The sequence below is a fragment of the Hylobates moloch genome, unplaced genomic scaffold (assembly GCF_009828535.3).
Source record: "Hylobates moloch isolate HMO894 unplaced genomic scaffold, HMol_V3 SCAFFOLD_19, whole genome shotgun sequence".
NCBI lineage: Eukaryota > Metazoa > Chordata > Mammalia > Primates > Hylobatidae > Hylobates > Hylobates moloch.
Genome location: NW_026652294.1, coordinates 33,840,673 through 33,864,977, shown reverse-complemented (window position 1 = coordinate 33,864,977; position 24,305 = coordinate 33,840,673). Strand labels below are relative to the sequence as shown.

Here is a 24,305-nt window from a genome sequence, read left to right as displayed (position 1 = left end):
GTGCATCTCCCCTCTCCTATGTCTCCCACAGGTTCCTGCGAACCATGCCAGGGTGCAACTATAGACAGGCTCACATTGTTCTCATCTCTAAAAGAAAAACAAGGAAGTTCTCCTCAAGACTGCCATATCCTCTTCCCATCCCCTCACAGACACATTTCTTTTTCCCTGTAACAAGTCTGTTTAAAAAATTTTTTAAAGATTTATTACTTTTAATTTCTTTTCTGTTTTTGAGACAGAGTCTCGCTCTGTCGCCCAGGCTGGAGTGCAGTGGTGCAATCTCGGCTCACTGTAACCTCTATCTCCTGGTTTCAAGCGATTCTCATGCCTCAGCCTCCCGAATCACTGGGAGGCTAATTTTTGTATTTTTAGTAGAGATGGGGTTTCACCATGTTGGCCAGGCTAGTCTCGAACTCCTGGCCTCAAGTGATCCGCCCACCTCGGCCTCCCAAAGTGCTGGGATTACAGGCGTGAGCCACTGTGCCCAGTCAAGATTTACTAATTTTTGTGGTTACATGGTAGGTATATATATTTAGGGGGTATATGGGATATACATTGTATTTTTAGCAAATCAAATGTTTGTGGCAATCTTACATCTAGCAAGTGTATTGGCGCCATTTTTCCAATAGCACATGCTCACTTTATGTCTCTATGCCACATTTTGGTAACTCTCACAATATTTCAAACTTTGTTGTGGTGATTTATGATCAGTGGTCTTTGTTTTTGTTTTTTTGTGTGTGTATCTTTGTTTTTGTTTTAGTTACTCAGGAGACTGAGGTAGGAGGATTGCTTCAGCCCACGAATTTGAGGCTACAATGAGCTATAATCCTACCACTGCACTCCAGCCGGGGCGACAGGGACTCTCTCTCTAAAAAAGAAAAACAAGGCCGGGCGTGGTTGCTCACGCCTGTAATCCTAGCACTTTGGGAGGCTGAGGCAGGCGAATCATGAGGTCAGGAGATCGAGACCATCCTGGCCAACATGGTGAAACCTCATCTCTACTAAAATACAAAAAATTAGCCAGGCGTGGTGGTGTGCACCTGTAGTCCCAGACACTCAAGAGGATGAGGCAGGAGAATGGCTTGAACCTGGGAGGCGGAGCTTGCAGTGAGCCGAGATTGCGCCACTACACTCCAGCCTGGGCGACAGAGCGAGACTCCGTCTCAAAAAAAAAAAAACATCTGGGACTGGCCAGGCATGGTGGCTCATGCCTGTAATCCCAATACTTTCAGAGGTCAAGAGAGGCAAATCACTTGAGCCCAGGAGTTCGAGACCAGATGCGGTGAAACAACCACCACAAAAAATTAGCTGGGTGTGGCAGCACACACCTAGTCCCAGCTACTTGGGAGGCTGAGGTAAGAGGATCACCTGAGCCTGGGGAGGTTAAGGCTACAGTGAGCCATGATTATACCACTGTACTCTAGCCTGGGCAACACAGTGAGACCCTGTCTCAAAAACATAAAAAATAAAAGAACATTTGGGATTGATGGGAGGAGGTCATTATCAACATTAATCAAATATGAAAAAGATTATTTCGGCTGGGTGTGGTGGCTCACGCCTGTAATCCCAGCACTTTGAGAGGCCAAGGTGGGCAGATCACGGGGTCAGGAGTTTGAGACCAGCCTGGCTAACATGGTGAAACACTGTCTCTACTAAAAATACAAAAATTAGCCAGGTGTGGTTGTGTGCACCTGTAATCCCAGCTACCCAGGAGGCTAAGGCAGGAGAATCCCTTGAACCCAGGAGATGGAGGTTGCAGTGAGCTGAGATCCGGCCACTGCACCCCAGCCTGGGTGACAGACTGAGACTCTGTCTCAAAAAAAAAAAAAAAGAAAAAGATTATTTCAACCCTCATAAATGAGTCTGACGGGCTCAAGACTTCAGCATAGGAAGTAACTGCAGATGTGCTGAAAATAGCAAGAGAACTAGAATTAAAAGTGAAGACTGGCCGGGCGTGGTGGCTCCAGCCTGTAATCCCAGCACTTTGGGAGGCCAAGGCAGGCGGGTCACTTGAGGTCAGCAGTTTGACATCAGTCTGGCCAAGATGGCAAAACCCTGTCTCTACTAAAAAATACAAAAATTATTTGGGCGTTGTGGTGCACACCTGTAATCCCAGCTACTCAGGAGGCTGAGGCAGGAGAATCGCTTGTACCTGGGAGTTGGAGGTTGCAGTGACCTGAGATCACGCCACTGCACTCCAGCAGCCAGGGTGACAGAGCGACTCTTCTCAAAACACACATACACACATACACACACACAAAACAAAACAAAAACAAAAGAAAAAGAAAACACATCATACACGAACAGTATTTTTATCTAATTGTGTTCGAAGCATTCATGGAGCCTCTGAAAGTCCCTAAGTTCATTGTTCTCTGTAAATTTCTGTCTACTTAGTTAGAAACGCTTAAAAAAAGTTCCAAATTATGTCAAACAGTATTTTTTAGAGATGAGTCTCACCCTGTCACTCACACTGGAGTGCGGTGGTGCAATCACAGTTCACTGCAGACTTGAACTCCAGGGATCAAATGATCCTCCCACCTCAGCCTCCCAAGTAGCTGGGATTATAGATGTGCATCACTATACCTTGTCAAACTTGTTTTTTAAAATTTCTGTATTTTTCAAAATGCTAAGTCTTCATCTTCACTGAAAGTTATTTATCCATATAATTTTCCATTTTGATACTTTTTGCCTTCTTTTCTACTTTATTTGATTTAGGGGGAACTCTCATTTACCTACTTATTTTTGCCCATCCCTTTACTTTTCATTTCTCTGTAATTTCGTTTTAGGTATGTGCTATGATCTGAATGTGTCCCCCAGAATTCCTTTGTTGGAAACTTAATCCCCAATGCCAACAGCGTTAGGAGGTGGGGCCTAGTGGGAGAGGTTTAGGTCACGAGGGCTTTGCCCTTATGAATGGATTAATGCTGCTATTTAAAAAAAGCTTGCAGAAGTGGGTTTGCTTCCTTCCACCTTCCACCCTGTGAGGATGCAGCAAAAGGGCCCTCACCAGATGCCAGGGCCTTGATCTTGGACTTCCCAGCCTCCAGACTATGAGAAATAAATTTCTGTTCTTTATAAATTACCAGTCTCATGCCACTTATATATGGCATATCATTTTGTTGTTGTTGTTTTTCTTTTTTATTTTTTTGAGGCAGACTCTTGCTCTGTTGCCCAGGTTGTAGTGCAGTGGCACGATCTCGGCTCACTGCAACCTCCACCTCCTGGGTTCAAGCGATGCTCCTGCCTCAGCCTCCTGAGTAGCTGGGATCACAAGTGCACACCACCACGCCTGGCTTATTTCTGTATTTTTAGTAGAGACGGGGGTTTCACCATGTTGGCCAGACTGGTCTCGAACTCCTGACCTCAGGTGATCCGCCCACCTTGGCCTCCCAAAGTGCTGGGTTTACAGGCATGAGCCACTGCACCCAGCCTCTTTTTTTTTTTTCTTTTTTGAGATAGGATCTCACTCTGTCACCCAGGCTGGAGTGCAGTGGCACAATCTCGGCTCACTGCAACCTCCACCTCTCATGCTCAAGCGATTCTCGTGCCTCAGCCTTCCGAGTAGCTGGGATTACAGGCATGTGCCACCACGCCTGGCTCATTTTTATATTTTTAGCAGAGAACAGGGTCTCTCCATGTTGCCCAGGCTGATCTCAAACTTCTGAGCTCAAGCCATTTGCTGGCCTCTCAAAGTGCTGGGAATATAGGCATGAGCCACTATGCCCGGCCTGGCATATCATTTAATAGAGAAATTATTCTCATGCGGTCAACAAATATTAACTCAATGTCTGTGACTTGCCAGGTACCTTTAGATACGTTATAAAAACAGATCTGTTAGGTCTGCTTCAGAGTGATAGGTTCTTTTTTGGAAACAAGGTCTCTTGCTCTGTTGCCTAGGCTGGAGTGCAGTGCGCGATCATGGTTCACTGCAGCCTTGACCCCCTGGGCTCCAGCAATCCTCCTGCCTCAGCCTCCAAAAGGGCTGTGACTCCAGGTATGAGGCACTGCGCTCGGCCTTTTAAAAAATATATCTCTTAGGCCAGGCACAGTGGCTCATGCCTGTAATCCCAGCACTTTGGGAGGCTGAGGTGGGAGGATCACCTGAGGTCAGGAGTTCCGAGACCAGCCTGGCCAACATGGTGAAACTCCGTCTCTACTGAAAATACAAAAATGACATGGGCGTGGTGGTGCAAGCCTGTAATCCCAGCTACTCAGGAGGCTGAGACAGGAGAATCGCTTGAACCCAGGAGGCGGAGGTTGCAGCAAGCCAAGATCGCGCCATTGCACTCCAGCCTGGGGGACAAGAGCAAGACTTCGTCTCAAAAAAAAAAAAAAAAAAAATCCTAACCATCTTAAAAACCCTCCTGCAGTTCCTCAGTATCCAAGGAATCAAGTCCACCGTCACAGGCATGCTATGAAAGCTCTTTGTGGCTGCTGTTTGTCTTCTGTTTTTCCTCAGCCTGCTATCCTATATCCACTTCAGCCCCAGCGACATGCAGCTCTTCAAACTTACCACACCAAACAAAACATGGTTCTCTACACTTGGAATTATTTTCCCCTTCTATTCAACCCTCAGTGTTCAGCTCAGTTAAGCAGGCTTTCACTACCATCCCCACCATCGCTGCTGGACTGCTGTGTCCTTCTCTTCAGACTCCTATTTTCCAGTGCCTATGAAATACTCCATGTGAATACCCCATAGACTTCTCAGACCCAATATGCCCAAAACTGAAAATATCATCCTCTCCAAACCAGCTCATTCCCCCTTGTCCACACTTTCGTGTATGGCACTACCATCCATCCTCTTGGTACCATACTTGGCTCTTCTGTTCTCCTTTCTTTCCACCATGTCTTGCTGTTTTAATTTTTCTCAAACTCATCCTGTGATCTCTATCCCTGCTGCCTCTACCTAGTTAGACTACCGATATATCTAATCTGGATCACTAAAACAGTTTCCTACCTACCTCCCTAGACCTCCAGTCTTAACTCTCCCTGCAATCCATCCTCCACAACGCTCCTAGAATGTATCTGTTTAAACACAATTCTGAACATGTTATTCCCTTGCTTTAAAACCTTCGTGGGCCAGTGGCTCACACCTATAATCCCAGCACTTTGGGAGGCCAAGGTGGGAGCATCACTTGAGGCCAGGAGTTTGAGACCAGCCTGGCCAACATGGTGAAACCTCCTTTCTACTAAAAATACAAAACTTAGCCAGCCATGGTGGTGCATGCCTGTAATCCCAGCTACTTGGGAGGCTGAAGCACAAGAATCACTTGAACCCAGGAGGTGGAAGTTGCAGTGAGCCAAGATGACATTACTGCACTCCAGCCTGGGGAACAGAGCAAGACTCTGTCTCAGAAAATAATATAAAACTTTAGTGGATGAGGATGGGGATGGGCAAAGCACAAGAATCCTCCATACCATGCCCTTAAGAAAAATTTCAAACTCCTCAGTGGGCCTTATAAAGCACCACAAAGTATAACCATCCCCAGCCCACCTCCTCCTGTCTCTTGTCCACTGCACCCCAGGCATGCTTCACTTCTTCAGTTCCCCTCTGCCCAGTATTCTTTGCACACGCTGCTGCCTCTGCCTGGAATACTCTTCTTTCTACCTGGCTCACTCCACTCATTCCTTAAAACACAACCAAGAGACCATTTCGGTTTCAAATCATTCTCTAAATCCCAAAGTCAGGTACAGTCTCCTTTTCATCTGATCCCACTGCACATCCCCCAGATTCTCCCATACTAAAAGGTTAACGGCTTATGTATTTGTCCATTTTCCCCAGTAGTGTATAAATTAGTGTGTGACTGTGGCAGTGACATCTTTCTTGTTTATTAAGGCTTTCCTAGAACTGAGCACAATGTGGCTAATCAATAGGTTTTCGTTAAATAGCTGATTAAGTACAACCGTAAGTATACAGAGGAAACAAACAATGACAAAACTATACGTGTTTTTTGTTGTTGTTGTTCTTTTTTAATTACAGGATTTTGCTATGTTGCCCAGGCTGGATTCAGACTCCTGGACTCAAGATCCTCTCACCTCAGTCTCTCATGTAGCTGGGACTACAGATGCACAGCGTTGCACCCCACTAAAATATTATCTTTCCTAAAGCTACTAGGATCAACATCCAAATATATCACTATGAAACAATGATCTACAAACAATGAGAGAGATGTTATAAACAGAGAAATCCCAATTCAATCTCTTTAGGGTAACTGACTCCAAAGTAAGGTGCCAAAGGTGATTGTTTATGGAATCCAAAGAAAATACCAGAAGTCCTATTTAAATATATTTTTAATTTCTATTTTGAAATGTTTTCAAATGTACTTAATATATTAACACAGTAAGTAGTACAAGCATTCACATATAGGCTGTGCTCAATTTATTTTATTTTATTTTTTTTTGAGATAGAGTCTCATTCTGTTGCACAGGCTGAAGTGCAATGGCATGATCTCAGTTCACTAAAACCTCTGCCTCCCCAATTCAAGCAATTCTCCCTCCTCAGTCTCCTGAGCAGCTGGGACTATAGGTGTGCACCACCACGCCCAGCTAATTTTTTGTATTTTTAATAGAGACAGGGTTTTGCTTTGTTGGCCAGGCTGCTCTTGAACTCCTAACCTCAGGTGATCTGCCCACCTCGGCCTCCCAAAGTGATTTTAACCCTTGTATACTTGAGTAGGGGTGGAGAGTTTCACAGATCCCTTTGAGAATCTGATGAAAGCTAAGGATTATCTGCCAGAAAAATGAACATAAATATTTGTTTGAACTCCCGTATGATTTTAAGGGTTATCTTGGCTTCCAGGTTAAGTCTTCCCCAGGGCCTCCATTTCTAAAGCTATAAGGAGAGGGCTTAGAGTAAAGAAGAGGTCAAGAAAATGCCTCAAACCCTATGATCCTAATCTTTTTTTTTTTTTTTTGAGATGGAGTCTCACTCTGTCGCCCAGGTTGGAGTGCAGTGGCACGATCTCGGCTCACTGCAACCTCCACCTCCCAGGTTCAAGCAATTCTCCTGCCTCAGCTTCCTGAGTAGCTGGGATTACAGGCATGTGCCACCACACCCACCGTGCCTGGACACTATTATTCTTTAGTTTATTATACCACTAATTATTTACTTTAATATACCACTATTATTCTTCCCTTTTCTCCTCAAATCCTGCTCCTCTTCCTTCCCACAGCTGAATCACCACGCCTCTCTCCAGGTAGGCTTGGAATTTCCAATTCCCTCTGTAACTCGTAGAGTTGAGGAATGCAGTTAGAGATGGTTCTTTCACAGAGGTATAAAAGACACATCAGTCATTCCCATATAATTATCATAATTTTGCCATTTCCTGAAACACTTATACTATTATTTTCTCAATTTAAAAAAATCAAGGCCGGGCACGTGGCTCACGCCTGTAATCCCAGCACTTTGGGAAGCCAAGGTGGGCAGATCACCTGAGGCCAGGAGTTCAAGACCAGCCTGGCCAACATGGTGAAACTCCGTCCCTACTAAAAATACAAAAATTACCCGGGTGTGGTGGCAGAGGCCTGTAGTCCCACCTACTCGGGAGGCTGAGACAGGAGAATTGCTTGAACTCGGAAGGCAGAGGTTGCAGTGAGGCAAGACTGCACCACTGCACTCCACCCTGGGCAACAGAGACTCCGTCTCAAAAAAATAAAGTAAAAATAAAAAATCAACTTTCTGGCTTGGTGTGGTGGCTGTAATCTCAGAACTTTGGGAGGCAAAGGAGGGAGGACCACTTGAATCTAGGAGTTTGAGACCAGCCTGGGCAATATGACAAGACCTTGTCTCTACAAAAATAAAAATAAAGATAGCTAAGCATGGTGGGGCACGCTTGGCTATTTTTATCTGGGGAGGCCGGGGCAGGAAGACAGCTTGAGGCCAGGAGTTCAATGCTGTCACAAGCTATGACTGTGCCACTGCACTCCAGCTTGGGCAACAGAGCAAGACCCTATCTCTAAAAACAAAATAAATAAATAAAAATAAATCAACTTCTTAAATTTAGTAACATCTTAAATAATAATATCTATCAAATCAGTCCTGATGTCCTAGTTGTTATTTTCCTGCCTCACATCAAAATAAACACATACTTATTAAAATATCTTTAGGCCGGGCACGGTGGCTCACACCTGTAATCCCAGCACTTTGGGAGGCCGAGGCGGGCGGATCACGAGGTCAAGAGTTCAAGACCAGTCTGACCAACATGGTGAAACTCCGTCTCTACTAAAAATACAAACACTGGCCGAGCGTGGTGGCGGGTGCCTGTAATCCCAGCTACTCAGGAGGCTGAGGCAGGAGAATCGCTTGAACCTGGGAGGCGGAGGTTGCAGTGAGCTGAGATCATGCCACTGTACTCCAGCCTGGGCAACAGAATGAGATTTTGTCTCAAAAAAGAAAAAAAGTCTTTAGATCCTCACCAGTCACTAAGTTTTAGATCACGAAGAGCACAATCCTAAGTCTCTGCAGTTACTCTGGGATTTCTGTAGGGTAAGCAATAATTTGGACATCAAGAGAATTTTTTTTTTAAGCCAGAAGGAAACTTAAAAGCATTTGGTCCATTCCTCTAATGTTATACATTAAAAAGCTGAGACCAAGAGAGGTTAAGTGATTTGTCCAAGATCGCATGGGAAGTTTAATCAAATGTCTAAGATTAACATTCAGGTGGGCTTTCTATTATATCATATCCATTTGAATCACACAAGAATAATACAGTGATTTTTCATCTGTTACCTACCTCACTCTTCCATTCAGATTTATCTGAACATGCTGCTTAAAATCTGGATATTTGGACGCCAGATATGCAAAGTCAGGAGGTTTGTCCTTGTATCTATTTCTTGCATGCATTGATTTACTCAGAGCCATCTTAAGGAGAGAAAGAGAGAAAGAAAATCAGCATATTTATTAAAAACCATTAATGGGGGCCAGGTGCAGTGCCTCATGCCTCTAATCCCAGTACTCTGGGAAGCCAAGGCAAGTAGATCACCTGATTCAGGAGTTCGAGACCATCCTGGCCAACAGGATGAAAGCCCATCTCTACTAAAAATACAAAAAGTAGCCAAGCATGGTGGCGGGAGCCTGTAATCCCAGCTACTTGGGAGGCTGAGGCAAGAGAATTGCTTGAACCCAGGAGGCGGAGGGTGCAGTGAGCCAAGATCATGCCATCGCACTCCAGCCTGGGCAACAAGAGCGAAACTCCGTCTCAAAAAAAAAAAAAAATCAGTGGGGGAAGCTGTGGATGCCAAGTTAATAGTTACAGCCAACATGTCTTTGCCGATCAAGTGAGAAAGCAGAAATTACATTTTAAAAATGTATACAACAAATAAGCACATGAAGAGATGCTGAACATCATTAGTCATCAGGGAAATACAAATCAAAACCACGTGAGATACCACTTCGTACCCACTAGGATGGCTGCTGTCAACAAAAAAACAAAAATCAAAAATTAAAAAAACAGAAACAACAAGTGTTCTGCAAGGATGTGAAGAAATTGGAGTTCTCGTGCATTGCTGTTGGGAATGCGAAATGGCACACAGCTGCTGTGAAAAACGCTTGGCGGTTCTTTAAAAAGCTAAACATAGAATTACGATCTGATTCAGCAATTCCACTCCTAGGTATATTCCCAAAAGAACTGAAAGGAGAAACTGAAACAGATATTTGTACAGCAGTGTTCACAGTAGTATCATTCCCAAGAGTGAAAAGGTGGGAAACAACCCAAGTGTCCATCAGCAGATGAATGTGTATCAACAAAATACAGTATATCCATACACTAAATATGAATCAACAAAATACAGTATATCCATACACTAAATATGGATCAACAAAATATGGTATATCCATACACTAAATACGGATCAACAAAATACAGTCTATCCATATAATATGGGTCAACAAAATACAGTATATCCATACCCTAAATATGGATCAACAAAATACGGTATATCCATACACTAAATATGGGTCAACAAAATATGGTATATCCATACAATAAATATGGATCAACAAAATACGGTATATCCATACCCTAAATATGGATCAACAAAATACGGTATATCCATACACTAAATATGGGTCAACAAAATACAGTATATCCATACACTAAATATGGATCAACAAAATATGGTATATCCATACAATAAATATGGATCAACAAAATACGGTATATCCATACAATAAATATGGATCAACAAAATAATGGTACATCCATACACTAAATATGGGTCAACAAAATACAGTATATCCATACAATAATGGGTCAACAAAATATGGTATATCCATACACTAAATATGGATCAACAAAATACAGTAGTCCATACAATAAATATAGATTAACAAAACCTGGTATATCCATACAATAAATATGGATCAACAAAGGATGGTGTATGCATACAATAAATATGGATCAACAAAATACAGTATATTCATAAAATAAATATGGATCAACAAAATATGGTATATCCATACAATAAATATGGATCAACAAAACACGGTATAGCCATACAATAAATATGGACATAAATATGGATCAACAAAACAGTATATCCATACAATAAATATGGATCAACAAAACACAGTATATCCATACACTAAATATGGATCAACAAAACACAGTATATCCATAAAATAAATATGGATCAACAAAATATGGTATATCCACACACTAAATATGGATCAACAAAATACGGTATATCCACACACTAAATATGGATCAACAAAATACAGTATATCCATACAATAAATATGGATCAACAAAATACGGTATATCCATACAATAAATATGGATCAACAAAATACGGTATACACATACAATAAATATTATGCAGCCCTAAGAAGGAATGAAATTCTGATACATGCTACAACATGGAAGAACCCTGAAAACACCATGCTAAGGGAAATAAACCACACACAAAAGGACAAATATTGTATGCTTCCACTTACATGAGGCACCCAGAAGAGGTAAATTTATTACACAGATGGAGAGTGGAATAGAGGTGATGAGGAGCTGGGGGAGGGAAGAATGAGGAGTTACTGTTTAATAGGTACAGAGTTTCACTTTGGAATGATGACAAAGTTCTGGAGATAGAGGTGATGGTTGCACAAGAGACTGAACACATTTAATGTCACTGAATGGTACACTTAAAAATAGCTAAAATGATAAATTTTATGTTATGTATATTTTTCCATGATTTTAAAAATGTAGACAATATAAGAGTAAATCTTTTTTTTTTAAATCAAGGGAAGAAAGCTGAAAATTATTCCTTTAAGAGCATCAAAGTGACAGAACACAGTCTGTCTATATGATCTATAACCAAGGATATTAGTTAGAGGTTAGTTGTGTTTTGTTTTGTCTTGTTTTGTTTGTTTTGATATAGTGTCTTGCTCTGTCGTCCAGGACAGAGCGCAGTGGCACAATCATACCTCACTGCAGCCTTGATCTCCCATGATCAAACAGTCCTTCCACCTCAGCCTCCCGAGTAGTTGGGACTATAGGTATGTGCCACCATGCCACCACACCTGGCTAATTTATTTTTAATTTTATTTTTTGTAGAGACAGAGTCTCCCTTTGTTGCCCAGATTGGTCTCCAACTCCTGAGCGCAAGTGATCCTCCTGCCTCAGCCTCCCAAAGTGCTACAACTACAGACATGAGCCACCACACGGAGCCTGGGGGTTAGTTTTTACAGTATCCTTACAAGGACTGAATATTTGGTAGTGCACCATAACATCACCAAAGTTTGAAAAAATATCTTTGATTCCAACTTAAAGTTTCAATCTTGTCATTCCCAGGTAGCTAAAACCAAATGAAAACAAACATAATTTTGTCTTCTTTCAGATTACAAGAAATAAAAGCAAATGTATTTATATCAAGACATAAAAACTGAAAGAGAAACTATTATAATGATTTAGTAAATCTCCAGGTAGTTGGTAATTTTAAAAATATTTTACTATTTTATATATATATATATCTGGGTGGTAAGTGACTTTTATTTTCTTAATATCTTTATTTTCTACTTTTTAAATAATGATTATTCTTCTAAACAGTATTATATCAGCCAAAAATCTAGGAGTCACTTGATAGTTTCTCATATCCAAGAAATCACCACTCCTGTAGGTTTTACCTGCTAAATACCTCTTAAATCCACTCTTTTTCCCTGTCCCCAACAATGTCAAGCCCAGAGGCCTTTTTTTTTTTTTTTTTTTTTTTGACACACAGTTTCGTTATGTTGGCCAGGTTGGTCTTGAACTCCTGGCCTCAAGCAATCCTGCCACCTCAGCCTCCCAAAGTGCTAGGATTATAGTTGTAAGCCACCACGCCCGGCCAGAACAGCCTTTTTATTTATTTACTTTTATTTTATTAGAGACTACATTGCCCAGGCCAGACTTGAACTCCTGGGCCCAAGCAATCCTCCCACCTCGGGCTCCCAAATGGCTGAGACTACAGGTGTGCACCACCGCACCTGGTTTACAGTAGCCTCTTAATTGGTCTCCCTGCATCCACTCTTGTTCTCGCCATCCCTCCTTCCACCTCGCAGTGATCATTTCTAAACACAAATCTCAGTATGTCCTTCTCCTATGTCCACCTGCTCAAAACCTTACTCTTAGGATAAAATAAAAAACATCACTTCAGCCTACATACAAGGCCCTACATGACCTGGCCTTGCCTATCTTTTCACTATCAGTTTAAGTCACATGCCCTTGCCCTTTGTGTCCTTGTACCCCGACCACAGGGCCTTTATGCAGGTTATTCTTATTTATTTATTTATTTATTTATTTATTTTTTGAGACAGAGTCTCCCTCTGTCACCAGGCTAGAGTGCAGTGGTGCAATCCTGGCTCACTGCAACGTCTGCCTCCCGGGTTCAAGCGATTCTCCTGCCTCAGCCTCCTATGCAGGCTATTCTTTTTATCTGTAATGTTTTTTCCTCCCTCTCTTCAGTTGGCGAATTCTTAGTCATTCTTGGGCTCACAGTTCAAGCATCTCTTCTTCAGGAAGATCCTTCCTTCCCTAATCTCCCCAGTTAAGACAAATCCTCTATTATAACATCTCCTAGCAATAAATATTTTTCCTTTGCAATCTTTGTTAGAGACATAATTTTACATAGTCATAAATCTGTCAATGCTATTTCAGATGGTTTTTTGACAGCTTCCTACACTGGAAATTAAATCAATTTCAAAAAAGAACGGTTGTCTTCATTCCAGACTTTTCCAAATCACATATCCAACTGCCTACCATATTTCTCACTTGAAGGGCTCAAAAATACATGTACAATATGTGCAAAATTAAATCACTTCTACCCACCCCAAACTGGTCCTCCTCATCTTCCCTATCTCACCAAATGCGCTGCTATCTTTCTTGTGATAAACACATCAAAAATCTTCAACACCTTCTCCATGCTGCCTCCCCCATTCACAACACACCAGGTCCTGAATACTCTATCTCCCAATTATTTCTTGACCTTATCCCACTCTTCACCCTTCACAACACCACCTCTCTGGCCCAGGTCATTCTCATGTCTTTCTTGGGTTGCTCTAAGAGTCTCAAACTGATCTCTTCATAACCACTCTTGCCCTCTACCAGCCATTTTTCACTTAGCAGACAAGCCACTCCCCCCATGCAAAGGTGAACATTTCCTTATTAAATCCCTTCAGTGGCATCCCAAAGCTATTAAGCTAATAAAGTCTAAAATCATTAACAAGGCAGGCATAATCCAGGCCTTATCTGTCCCTCCAACTTCATTTGTTGCCACTTTCCCCTTCCAGACATACTGGTCTTCTTCCATTTTCTCTGCTGCATGGTAGTCTGTCTCACCATCTCCTATTCTTACTGCCTGTAAGACTCTCCTCAACCTCCCACCATCGCCTTTCACCTCTGAAGGTCCACTAGCCACTCAAATCACACCCTAGGCATCATTTACTCAGGCAGGCTTTCTCTGACCCCACAATCCAATCAGATGCCCATCTACATGCTTTCAAAGCACCCTGTGCTGCTTCTCCCTCAGAGATCTTCAGTTTACTACTGGGTATGTAATTAATTTGCATATGTCACACATAGACCTGCAACCATATCATCCTAATCTTCACTATACCCCCAGCAACCTGTATACAATAAATATTTGTTGAGTAAACAATGCAGAATTTGAGGAGATTAGTAGTCACCTGAAAGTTTTTCAGCATACCATTACTACATTTTGCCCCTCACACTATGACTAAAACTGACTATATACCTGTTTTAATTTCCTAGCACTGATATACCCTTTACTGACCATCAGGAAAGAGTGGAGCATAAAACTAGGATGGCCCCCAGTTCTCAAGAAAACATCAACTGGGCAAGGTGGTGCGTGCCTGTGGTCCTAGCTACTAGGGAGGCCGAGGATAGCTTGAGCCCAGGAGTTCCAGTCCAGCCTGGGCAACACAGTGAGACCCTGTCTCAAAATAAACAAACACAAATAAGAGACTTTATTAAAAAGAAAATATCCAAAATGAAAGTGTTGGCCAGGCACAGTCACTCACGACTATAATCCCAACACTTTCAGAGGCCAAGATAGGAGGATCACCTGAGGTCAGGAGTTCGTGAGGCCAGCCTGGTCAACATGGAGACCATCCTGGCCAACATAGTGAAACCCTATCTCCACTAAAAATAGAAAAATTAGCTGGGTGTGGTGGCACGTGCCTGAAGTCCCAGCTACTCGGGAGGCTGAGGCAGGAGAATCACTTGAATCCAGGAGGCGGAGGTTGCAATGAGCCAAGATCATGCCACTGCACTCCAGCCAGCCGTGGTGACAGTGAGACTCTGTCTCAAAAAAAAAAAAAAAAAAGGAAAAGAAAATGTCCTTTCTTGTGATTCTGGCAAGCAACAAAAAAGAAAAGTAAACTCAGAGTAATTTCTTTAAGCTGATAGAAAATATTTTCCCTATTTATGGAGGACATGTGACCTTTATGGGGTATTTGTTACACGCATAGAATGTGTGAAGATCAAGTCAGAGTATATGGGTATTCATCACTTTGAGTATTTTTTATATGTACGTATTGGTAACATTTCAAGCTCTCTCTCCTAGCTATTTTGAAACATACATTCTTGCTGACTATAGTCACCATATCCTAACAGTGACTTCAAGAGATAGTGGCATGTTAGGGCTCTGCAACACATTAAGGAAAATCTACAGACTACATAGCTGACATCAGTGCACACACAACATGATACTCTGAATATATGTGAAACAAATTAAATTATAGATATGGCAGATTCATTTCCTACATTATTCAACTTTTCTGGTCAGAACAGATACAGAATGAGTCAATACTACCACTTCTTTTCTAACTAACCTCCCAATATAGGCAATGAGTTCTTAGCTAAATATATCCTATTCTTCAGAGTTTAACTGGGCATCAATTCTTTTTTTTTTTCTTCTTCTTGAGACAAGGTCTCATTCTGTTGCCCAGAGTGCAATGGTGGAATCATAGCTCCCTGCAGCCTCCAACTCTTGAGATCAAGCAATCCTCCCACCTGAGCCTCCCAAGCAGCTGGGACTACAGGTACAGGCCACTGCACCTGGTTAATTTACTTCATTTTTTGTAGAAAGGGAGTCTGGCTTTGCTACCCAGGCTCTAGCTTCAATTTTCTACACAGAATTTACCCATCTGACATTCCATATATTTTACTTACTTTAAAAAATCTCTCGTCACTAAGCTTCAAGACGGTAAATATTTTGTCTGTCTTGTTCACCGCATATCCCAACGCCTAAAATAGGGCCTGAGAGAGTAGGCACTCAAGTATTTGTTGATTGAAAGCACGATGGAACTCTTCCCTGTCTGGACCACTGACACAAAGCACCCTCACTGAATTTCAAAAAAAGCTCAGCCCAAGGACCGGAACTTTTCTTCCTGGTTACTTGAGTCAGTCCAGAAAGCTAAAGTTAATAGTAGAACCCTGTGAACAAGGCTTTCCTTTTTTTTTTTTCTTTCTCATCTCCATGCTTCTGTTTCCTTGGTTCCTCTTGACCATTAACCCTCTTCAACTACCATTCTCTTGATACACAGCCTGTAAAACAGTCTAAATTCCAATTTCAGAACTTCAAATTCTTTCTGCACAGATCCCTCCCACCTCAACACCAATCTACATCTTCTCTCTTCGCCTTCTCTCATAAATCCGACTTTTCCCACTAGTCCTGCCACTGCCATTCTCCATCTCTTCCATTCTCTCCACGCCCTCATTTTATCAGCTCAGTTTGTCTTCCCGCCTCAGTTTTGGATCTCTCTACACCTCCTAAACCCCGGGGAGTCTTTCCTACTTCAATCCTAGTCTCTATTCTATTTGCCAACTCCTCCCACTCATCCACTCTCAACACCCCCGCGCGCGCACACACAGCCACATCAGGTCTCCCCTCCTAGACCCCGAAGTCGGCACCTCACTAGCCCAAAACTCAAGAATGAGGAACCCGTGTGACCCACGGGTTAAGTGACCCATGATAGTAAATCTGCATGAGAGATATAAGTGACCCACCTCTGAGGCCGAGGTTCCTGCCACACGTCGTGTCTGGCGTGGGCCTGTACAACCCTGGAATCCTAGAATCTTAAAGCAGCCGCACAGCGAAGCTCCTAGAAACGCAGACGATACGCTCCCCGTACGCCGCCATCTTGTGAAGCCATCTAGCCTCGTGATTGGACACATCCCTATCGCGCGACCTGTGGCTGATCTTGAAGAAGGAAGAAACCCTCGCGAGACCTGGGGTTTGCTGCTCCTGACAGAAGGCGGGGGCGTGGTGACGAGCGGAGTACTTTGCGGTATGGCAGGAGGAGGACCTGCATTCGAATTCGCGAGAAAACTTATTTAAAAGAAAAAGAAACAAGTTTTCCGGGCCCTGCTGCAGACTTACCTCTCACACTCACTGGGATTGGGCAGGTTATGAAGATGACGGTACGAGACTTGGGTGTGATGTCGTGTAGTGAGCCCTTTTTGTGCAACAGGTGTGTCCTCAGGCGATGTCTCACTGAAGTGTAAGAGATATAAGCCTGTGGGGTGGGGAAGAGTACTCTCGTTTACAGCGAAAGAACTGAGGGTCCGGCCGGACGCGGTGGCTTACGCTTGTAATCCCGCACTTTGGGAGGCTGAGGCGGGCAGATCACCTGAGGTCAGGAGTTCAAGACCAGCCTGGCCAACATGGTGAAACCCCGTCTCTACTAAAAATACAAAAATTAGCCGGGCGTGGTGGCGGGCGCCTGTAATCCCAGCTACTCGGGAGGCTGAGGCAGGAGAATCGCTTGAATCCGGGAAGCGGAGGTTGCAGTGAGCCAAGATCGTGCCACTGCACTCCAGCCTGGGCGAAAGAGCGAGACTCTGTCTCAAAGAACAAAAAACAAACAAACAAAGAGGCCTGCCTACGTCCTTGTCGTTAATGTGAACGCTTCTGGCAAACTATTGCCATAAAATTGGGAGATAGTAAGGATTAAGGAATGGAGACTTCAGCCTTATGCACAAGTGAGTGTACCAGTAGTCACCCAAGGAAAGCCGAGGAGGTGTTTTCATAATCTGTTGTGTAACAAACCGCCCTAAAACGTAAGACTTAAAGCAACCACCATTTTATTTGCTCACAGTTCTGCAATCTGGGCTGTGATTAGCCCACCCGTTCTGCTGGTCTTGCCAGTGGTCATAGCATCAAGTGGGGGCTGGTTCCGCTGAAAGAACTGGGTCTCTCTCCCTATAGTCCAAGTTCTCTCCCTGTCCACGTGGCCTTTCCATGTAATTTGTCTAGCAGAGTAGGATGACATTTTTTTCCCCCCGAGATGGAGTTTCACTCTTATTGCCCAGACTGGAGTGCAATGGCGCCATCTCGGCTCACTGCAACCTCCGCCTCCTGGGTCCAAGCAATTTTCCTGCCTCAGCCTCCAGAGTAGCTGACGATTACAGGCGCCCGCCACCATGTCCAGCTAATTTTTTGTATTTTTAGTAGAGACCGGGGTTTCATCATGTTGGCCAGGCTGGTCTCGAACTCCTGACCTCAGGTGATCCACCCGCCTCGGCCTCCCAAAGTACTGGGATTACAGGCATGAGCCACCGCGCCTGGCCAGAATACTTCTTACATGTTGGCTCAGGGATCCCAAAAGGGCAAAAGTGGAAGCTGCCAGACCTTCTTAAAGCTTAGGTGCAGAACTAGCACCTCGGGCATATTCTTGGTTAAAGCAAGTAAAAGGGCCAGCCCAAATTCAAGGGTAGGGGACTATGCCAGGGTCCCTTCCAATATTGGAAGGCATGGTTCATTTCGGCAACCAATGTAACCTATTACCACAGAAAGTTTTCCATCTTTGGTTGGTAGTGGCTTCGATACTAGTTATGGCATTTTATTTTGTGCATGCTGCTGGAAAGGTAAAAGAAAAGATGGCCTCAGAGATAGGACTGGTGGGGTTGAAGTCATTTTATTTAAGATATTGGTAACTTTCTGTTAGCTCCAAAGAGCAACCCAGTTTACCTGTAGGTCCAGCCAGAGACACCCTAGTAGCACTGCAGATGGGAAACCTGGCCTTTAATCCTGCCCCCACCATTTACTAACCCTGTGAGTATGGGCAATTTGCTTAAACACTTGAAGCCTTAGTTTGCTCAGTATTACAAAATAGGATAGTAATCTCATGGGGTTGGCCGGGCACGGTGGCTCACGCTTGTAATCCCAGCACTTTGGGAGGCCGAGGCGGGCGGATCATGAGGTCAGGAGATCGAGACCACGGTGAAACCCCGTCTCTACTAAAAATACAAAAAATTAGCCAGGCGTGGTGGCGGGCGCCTGTAGTCCCAGCTACTCGGAGAGGCTGAGGCAGGGGAATGGCGTGAACCCGGGAGGCGGAGTTTGCAGTGAGTGGAGATTGCGCCACTGCACTCCAGCCTGGATGACAGAGCGAGACTCCGTCTCAAAAAAATAAATAAATAAATAAATAAATAAAAAATAACAATAATAATCTCATGGGGTTGTGAGAATTAAATCAGGTAATGCATATAAAACAGCAGAATGTCTAGTATATAGTAAGTTCCTAATAATAATAATAATATTGTTCCTTATAACTTCTCTGGTCAGTTTAAGTATTCCATAAAGATAAAACATTTCAATAACTGAAAATTTGTAAACAATTTAAATAATATGTAAAGGTATCAGAAAGACAAAAATTATCTAAAATCTCACCACTCACAGGCAAGCACCATCGAATTTGGGTAACCTTACTACTAAACCTCTATATCTCATAAGGATATATAACCAAATAGTTTTTATACAAATAATAATATATATTCGTATATATGTAATTACATATATATATACACACACATGCACATATACTCAAATATAACTCTTGGAGATTCTTCCACTTCCATCAATATAGTTCTATATTATTCTTTGTGATAGGTGCACAGTATTCCATTGAATGGATATAACATTTTTTTTTTTTTTGAGACAGAGTCTTTCTCTGTCGCCCAGGCTGGAGTGCAGTGGCATGATCTCGGCTCACTGCAACCTCCGCCTCCTAGGTTCAAGCGATTCTTCTGCCTCAGCCTCCCAAGTACCTGGGATTACAGGTGCCCACCATCAGGCCTGGCTAATTTTTTTGTATTTTTAGTAAAGACGGGGTTACACCATGTTGGCCAGGTTGGTCTTGAACTCCTGACCTCGTGATCCACTCGCCTCGGCCTCCCAGAGTGCTGGGATTACAGGCCTGGGCCACCGCACCCAGCTGGATATACCACTTTTTAAAAAACTAATTCGCGCCCAGGTTCGGTGGCCCAGACCTGTAATCCCAGCACTCTGGGAGGCCAAGGCAGGTGGATCACTTGAGGTCAGGACTTTGAGACCAGCCTGGCCAACTTAGTGAAACCCTGTCTCCATTAAAAATACAAAAATTAGCCAGGCATGGTGGCAGGCGCCTGCAGCCCCAGCTACTCGGGAGGCTGAGGCAGGAGAATCGCTTGAACCCGGGAGGCAGAGGTTGCAGTGAGCCGAGATCATGCCATTGCACTCCAGCCTGGGCAACAGAGTAAGACTCCATCTCAAAAACAAACAAACAAACCAACAACAACAACAACAAAAAAAAAACTAATTCCCCTGTGGATGGACATAGGTTCTTTCCAATGTATCTGGTATGACCTATTCCCAAATATTGTAGTACAATGATAAATATATATCCTTGAAAACTTTTTTATATAAAATGAAAATTATCTGGAGACTCCACAGAATAGATTAACAAGATATTCAACATCTGCCTTTTTCCAAATTTACCCTCAAATCTCCAAGGTTGTAATTGGTCAGAGAAGTCTCTCAAACTTCCATACCCCAGCAAGGACAGTGCAGATGTCCAATTAGCCAATTACATCCTTTGCTACCTCTTTGTAGCAGGAAACTGCTTCTGCACATCCAGTGAATAATGCTGCTAATTATGAAATGTTGCCTAGCAGGTTATCAGAGCTGCTTTCAGCATCAGCTGCCTACTGGACTGGAATCGATCCCTGAGGGCATCAGATTGGACTCCGTCTTTACTGAAATTAATTATTTCAAGGAATTTGTGGCCCTTCCCTGTCACTGTCGTTTGGCCACAGCCAGCCTGTCAACAGCCACAGGTCTCTCTGTGTGTTTCAGAAAGTAATCATTGAGTATCAATTTCTTCTAGCTTAGAAGACCCTAGCTTCCTTATGTAAATGTATCCACCTCCTTCTTAAGGACCAAGTTTACATATCAGGGATCTAATAGCCATTATAGTTGTCACAAAAGCTATATCCAGGCGGGTACAGTGGCTAATGCCTGTAATCCCAGCGCTTTGGGAGGCTGAGGAGGGCAGATTACCTGTGGTCATGAGTTCTAGACCAGCCTGGCCAACATAATGAAACCCCGTCTCTATTAAAAATACAAAAAATTAGTCAGGTGGGGTGGTAGATGGCTGTAATCCCAGCTACTTGAGAGGCTGAGGCAGGAGAATCACTTGAACCCAGGAGGCGGAGATTGCAGTGAACTGAGATCACACCACTGCATTCCAGCCTGAGCAACAGAGCAAGAGTCCGTGTCAAAAAAAAAAGTTATATCCTGTTCTCAGAACAATGATTTTTTTCTCAGCTTACATTTACGTAACTCAGAGAGCCACCCAACTGATCCTCTGCACGAAAGAGACCACATTTTCTTTTTCATTTCTTTATGTTTTTTGAGACAGGATCTCATTCTGTCACCCAGGCTGGAGTGTAGCATCATGATCACAGCTCACTGTAGCCTCGACTTCCTGGGCTCTTGAATCCGGGAGGCAGAGGTTGCAGTTAGCTGAGATCACGCCATTGCACTCCCCACTGGGAGACAGAGGGAGACTGTCTCAAAAAATAAAATAAATAAATAATGATAGCTGGTGGAAGAATTGGATATAAATGTACATCTTACTACTGCCCTGCTTCCTGTTCCAAGTCTCATAAAACAAAATGCACTCATTTTAAAAATTAAATAGTAAATTTCAAGTAGAGCTGAAAATTCAGAATTAGTGTTATTGACACACCAGAAAATTTGAGGATACTCTGAAAAAATACAGGGTGAATAGGAAGACCATCTAAAATGCCAAAAACTTTTATAGGAAGCTTAAGATGATTATAACATTTAGCTGGAAAACAAAATGTACAAGAATAGCCAATAACGATGTTTTTCCACTTGGAAAAAAATTAAAATTACACCATACCTAAAATAATCCCATATGGATTAAGAAACAAAAGAATCATAAAAACAAAAAAAAATTGACCAGGTACAATAGCTCATTCCTATAATCCCAGCACCTTGGGAGGCTGAGGCAGGTGGGTTCGCTTGAACCCAGGAGTTTGAGACCAACCTAGGAAGCCAACATGGCAAAACCCCATTTCTACAAAAAATACAAAACTTAGCCGGGTGTGGTGGTGTGTGCCTGTAGTCCCAGCTACTTGAGGGGCTGAGGCAGGAGGATCGCTTGAGCCGAAGAGGTTGAGGCCACAGTGAGCCATGTTCATGCCACTGCACTCCAACCTGGGTGACAAAGCGAGACCCTGTCTCAAAAAAAAAAAAAAAAAAGGAAATCTATATCTACTGACACAGAAAATTTCCAAGATATGGAATAAGGTAAAAGGAAATTGTGAAACAGTAGGTTAAAACCAGAACACATTTCAATATGAAAATATAAAGCATAAAAGTAGCCATAGAAAAAGATCTGAAAGGAAAAACCCAGACTGAGAACAGCGGTTACCTTAGGGAAACCTCAGGGAAACTGGGTTGGAACGTTAGAAGTGGGACATGAGAGTCTTTAATTTTGTCTATATCATTTGAATGTTTTACAATGATAATGGATTCATACCTCATTTGTATGATTTAAAAAAAGATTTAAAATAAGAAAAAGAAGAGAAAATCAAATTTGTCATAAAAAAAAAAAAACACACAGCCTGACACTTATGCAGGAAAAGACAGTTTGGAGGGGAAGCAAAGCCTCCTGTGGCCTCAGCAGCTGCTCAGGACAACCATCCTCCATGTGATGATTCTATGATCCACATAGCCACAGTCTGTGGCACCACCGTGTCAACATGGGCTGCCAGGACCCCTGCAAAAAGGAAAGAGAGAGGATGGCTTTTCAGAGCTTCCACTCGGAAGTGACACACATCATTGACAACCAAATCAAGTCAGATGTCCCCACCTAACTTGGGGTGGGGAAGAGGGCAGGCCTGCAGTCCCTCCATGTGCTCAAAATATTGCTGAACAGTGATGATGTTCACTACACACGCCTCATCCACAAGCACCACAGACAAAACAGAATCCAAATGAATAGGGATTATACTCTAAAATGATCAATTCCTCAAAAAATTAAAAATAGGATTACCCTGTGATCTGGCAATTCCACTTCTAGGTATATACCCCCCAAAACTGAAGGCAGGATCTCGCCTGCCATCACACCTGGCTAATTTTTTGTATTTTTAGTAGAGACGGAGTTTCACCGTGTTAGCCGGGATGGTCTCGATCTCCTGACCTCATGATCTGCCTGCCTCGGCCTCCCAAAATGCTGGGATTACAGGCATAAGCCACCGTGCCTGGCCTCCATGTCAGCCTCTTAAGTAGCTACAACTACAGGTGCACACCATCACATCCAGCGAATTTAAAAAAAAAAAATTTTTTTTTTTTTTTTTTTTTTTAGAGACAGGGTCTTGCTATGTTGCCCAGGCTAGTCTTGAACTCTTGGCTTAGAGCAATCCTTCCTTCCACCTAGGCCTCCCAAAGTGCTGGGATTACAGATGTGAGCCACCACACCCAGCATGAATACCTTTTTTTTTTTTTTTTTTTGAGATGGAGTCTCACTCTGTCACCCAGGCTGGAGAGCAGTGGCATGATCTCAGCTCACGGCAACCTCCGCCTCCCGGGTTCAAGCAATTCTCCTATCTCAGTCCTCTGAGTAGCCACCACACCTGGCTGATTTTTGTATTTTTAGTAGACACGGGTTTTTACCATGTTGGCCAGAGTGGTCTCCTGACCTCAGGTGATCTGCCTGCCTCGGCCTCCCGAAGTGCTGGGATTACAGGCATGAGCCACTGCACCCGGCCTGCGTGAATACCATTTTTAACACATCGATTTGAATTGTCCTGTTGGTAATTCATGTACTTCCCACATATGCTTGAGTTTATTTCTAGACTTGTTTCATTGATCTGTCAGCTTATTTCTATACATGTACACATTTGTTTTAATTAGTGTAGCTTTCTATTACTATGCAGTATAATATAACATAAGGCCGCTATGTTAATCTTGTTTTTCAGAATTTGCCTGACTCACATGTTGATGCTTCTAAATAAACTCTAGAACCATTTTATTAAGTTTTCTACAAAAATCCTTTTGGGATTTTTTTTATTATTACATTTTATATATGTAGATGAATTTTGAGAGGATTGGCATTTCTTCAATATTGACTCTCCTATTCATATTTAATAAGACTTCACCCTAGAGTACAAGACCATTCACAACAGTTCCAACCTACCTTTTCCTTCGGTGTTTAACTACCTTCCAGCCAAATTCACTACGATCTGGTCTCTGAACATATTCTATGTTCTTTTCTGCATCTCTCTTCACCCAAACTAGTCTCTCTGAAACCTCCTCCTCTTCTTCCCAGTTTCCTGGCCGGGCACGGTGGCTTGTGCCCGTAATCCCAGCACTTTGGGAGGCTGAGGCAGGCAGATCATGAGGTCAGGAGATGGAGACCATCCTGGCTAATACGGTGAAATCCCGTCTCTACTAAAAATACAAAAAATTAGCCAGGCGTGGTGGTGCACGCCTGTAATCCCAGCTTCTCAGGAGGTTCAGTCAGGAGAATC

The 24,305-nt window shown here is 43.1% G+C and overlaps 1 protein-coding gene across 3 annotated transcripts in view; it reads right to left on the bottom strand.

Moving 5' to 3' along the window:
* Positions 1 to 17,426, bottom strand: part of METTL16 (methyltransferase 16, RNA N6-adenosine) — an 89,471-nt gene extending 72,045 nt beyond the window's left edge. The window contains exons 1-3 of one of the 3 annotated variants that reach the window (XM_058431096.1): positions 17,370 to 17,426; positions 16,864 to 16,999; positions 8,730 to 8,857 (exon numbers count right to left, since the gene is read on the bottom strand). In XM_058431096.1, coding sequence (XP_058287079.1) covers positions 8,730 to 8,857 — 128 coding nt within the window. In that variant the 5' untranslated portion in view covers positions 16,864 to 16,999; positions 17,370 to 17,426. Of the gene's footprint in view, positions 1 to 8,729; positions 8,858 to 16,490; positions 16,629 to 16,863; positions 17,000 to 17,369 lie in introns of those variants that run through there. The other 2 variants (XM_058431097.1, XM_032138065.2) reach the window with 2 other exon arrangements.
* Positions 17,427 to 24,305: the final 6,879 nt, after the last annotated feature.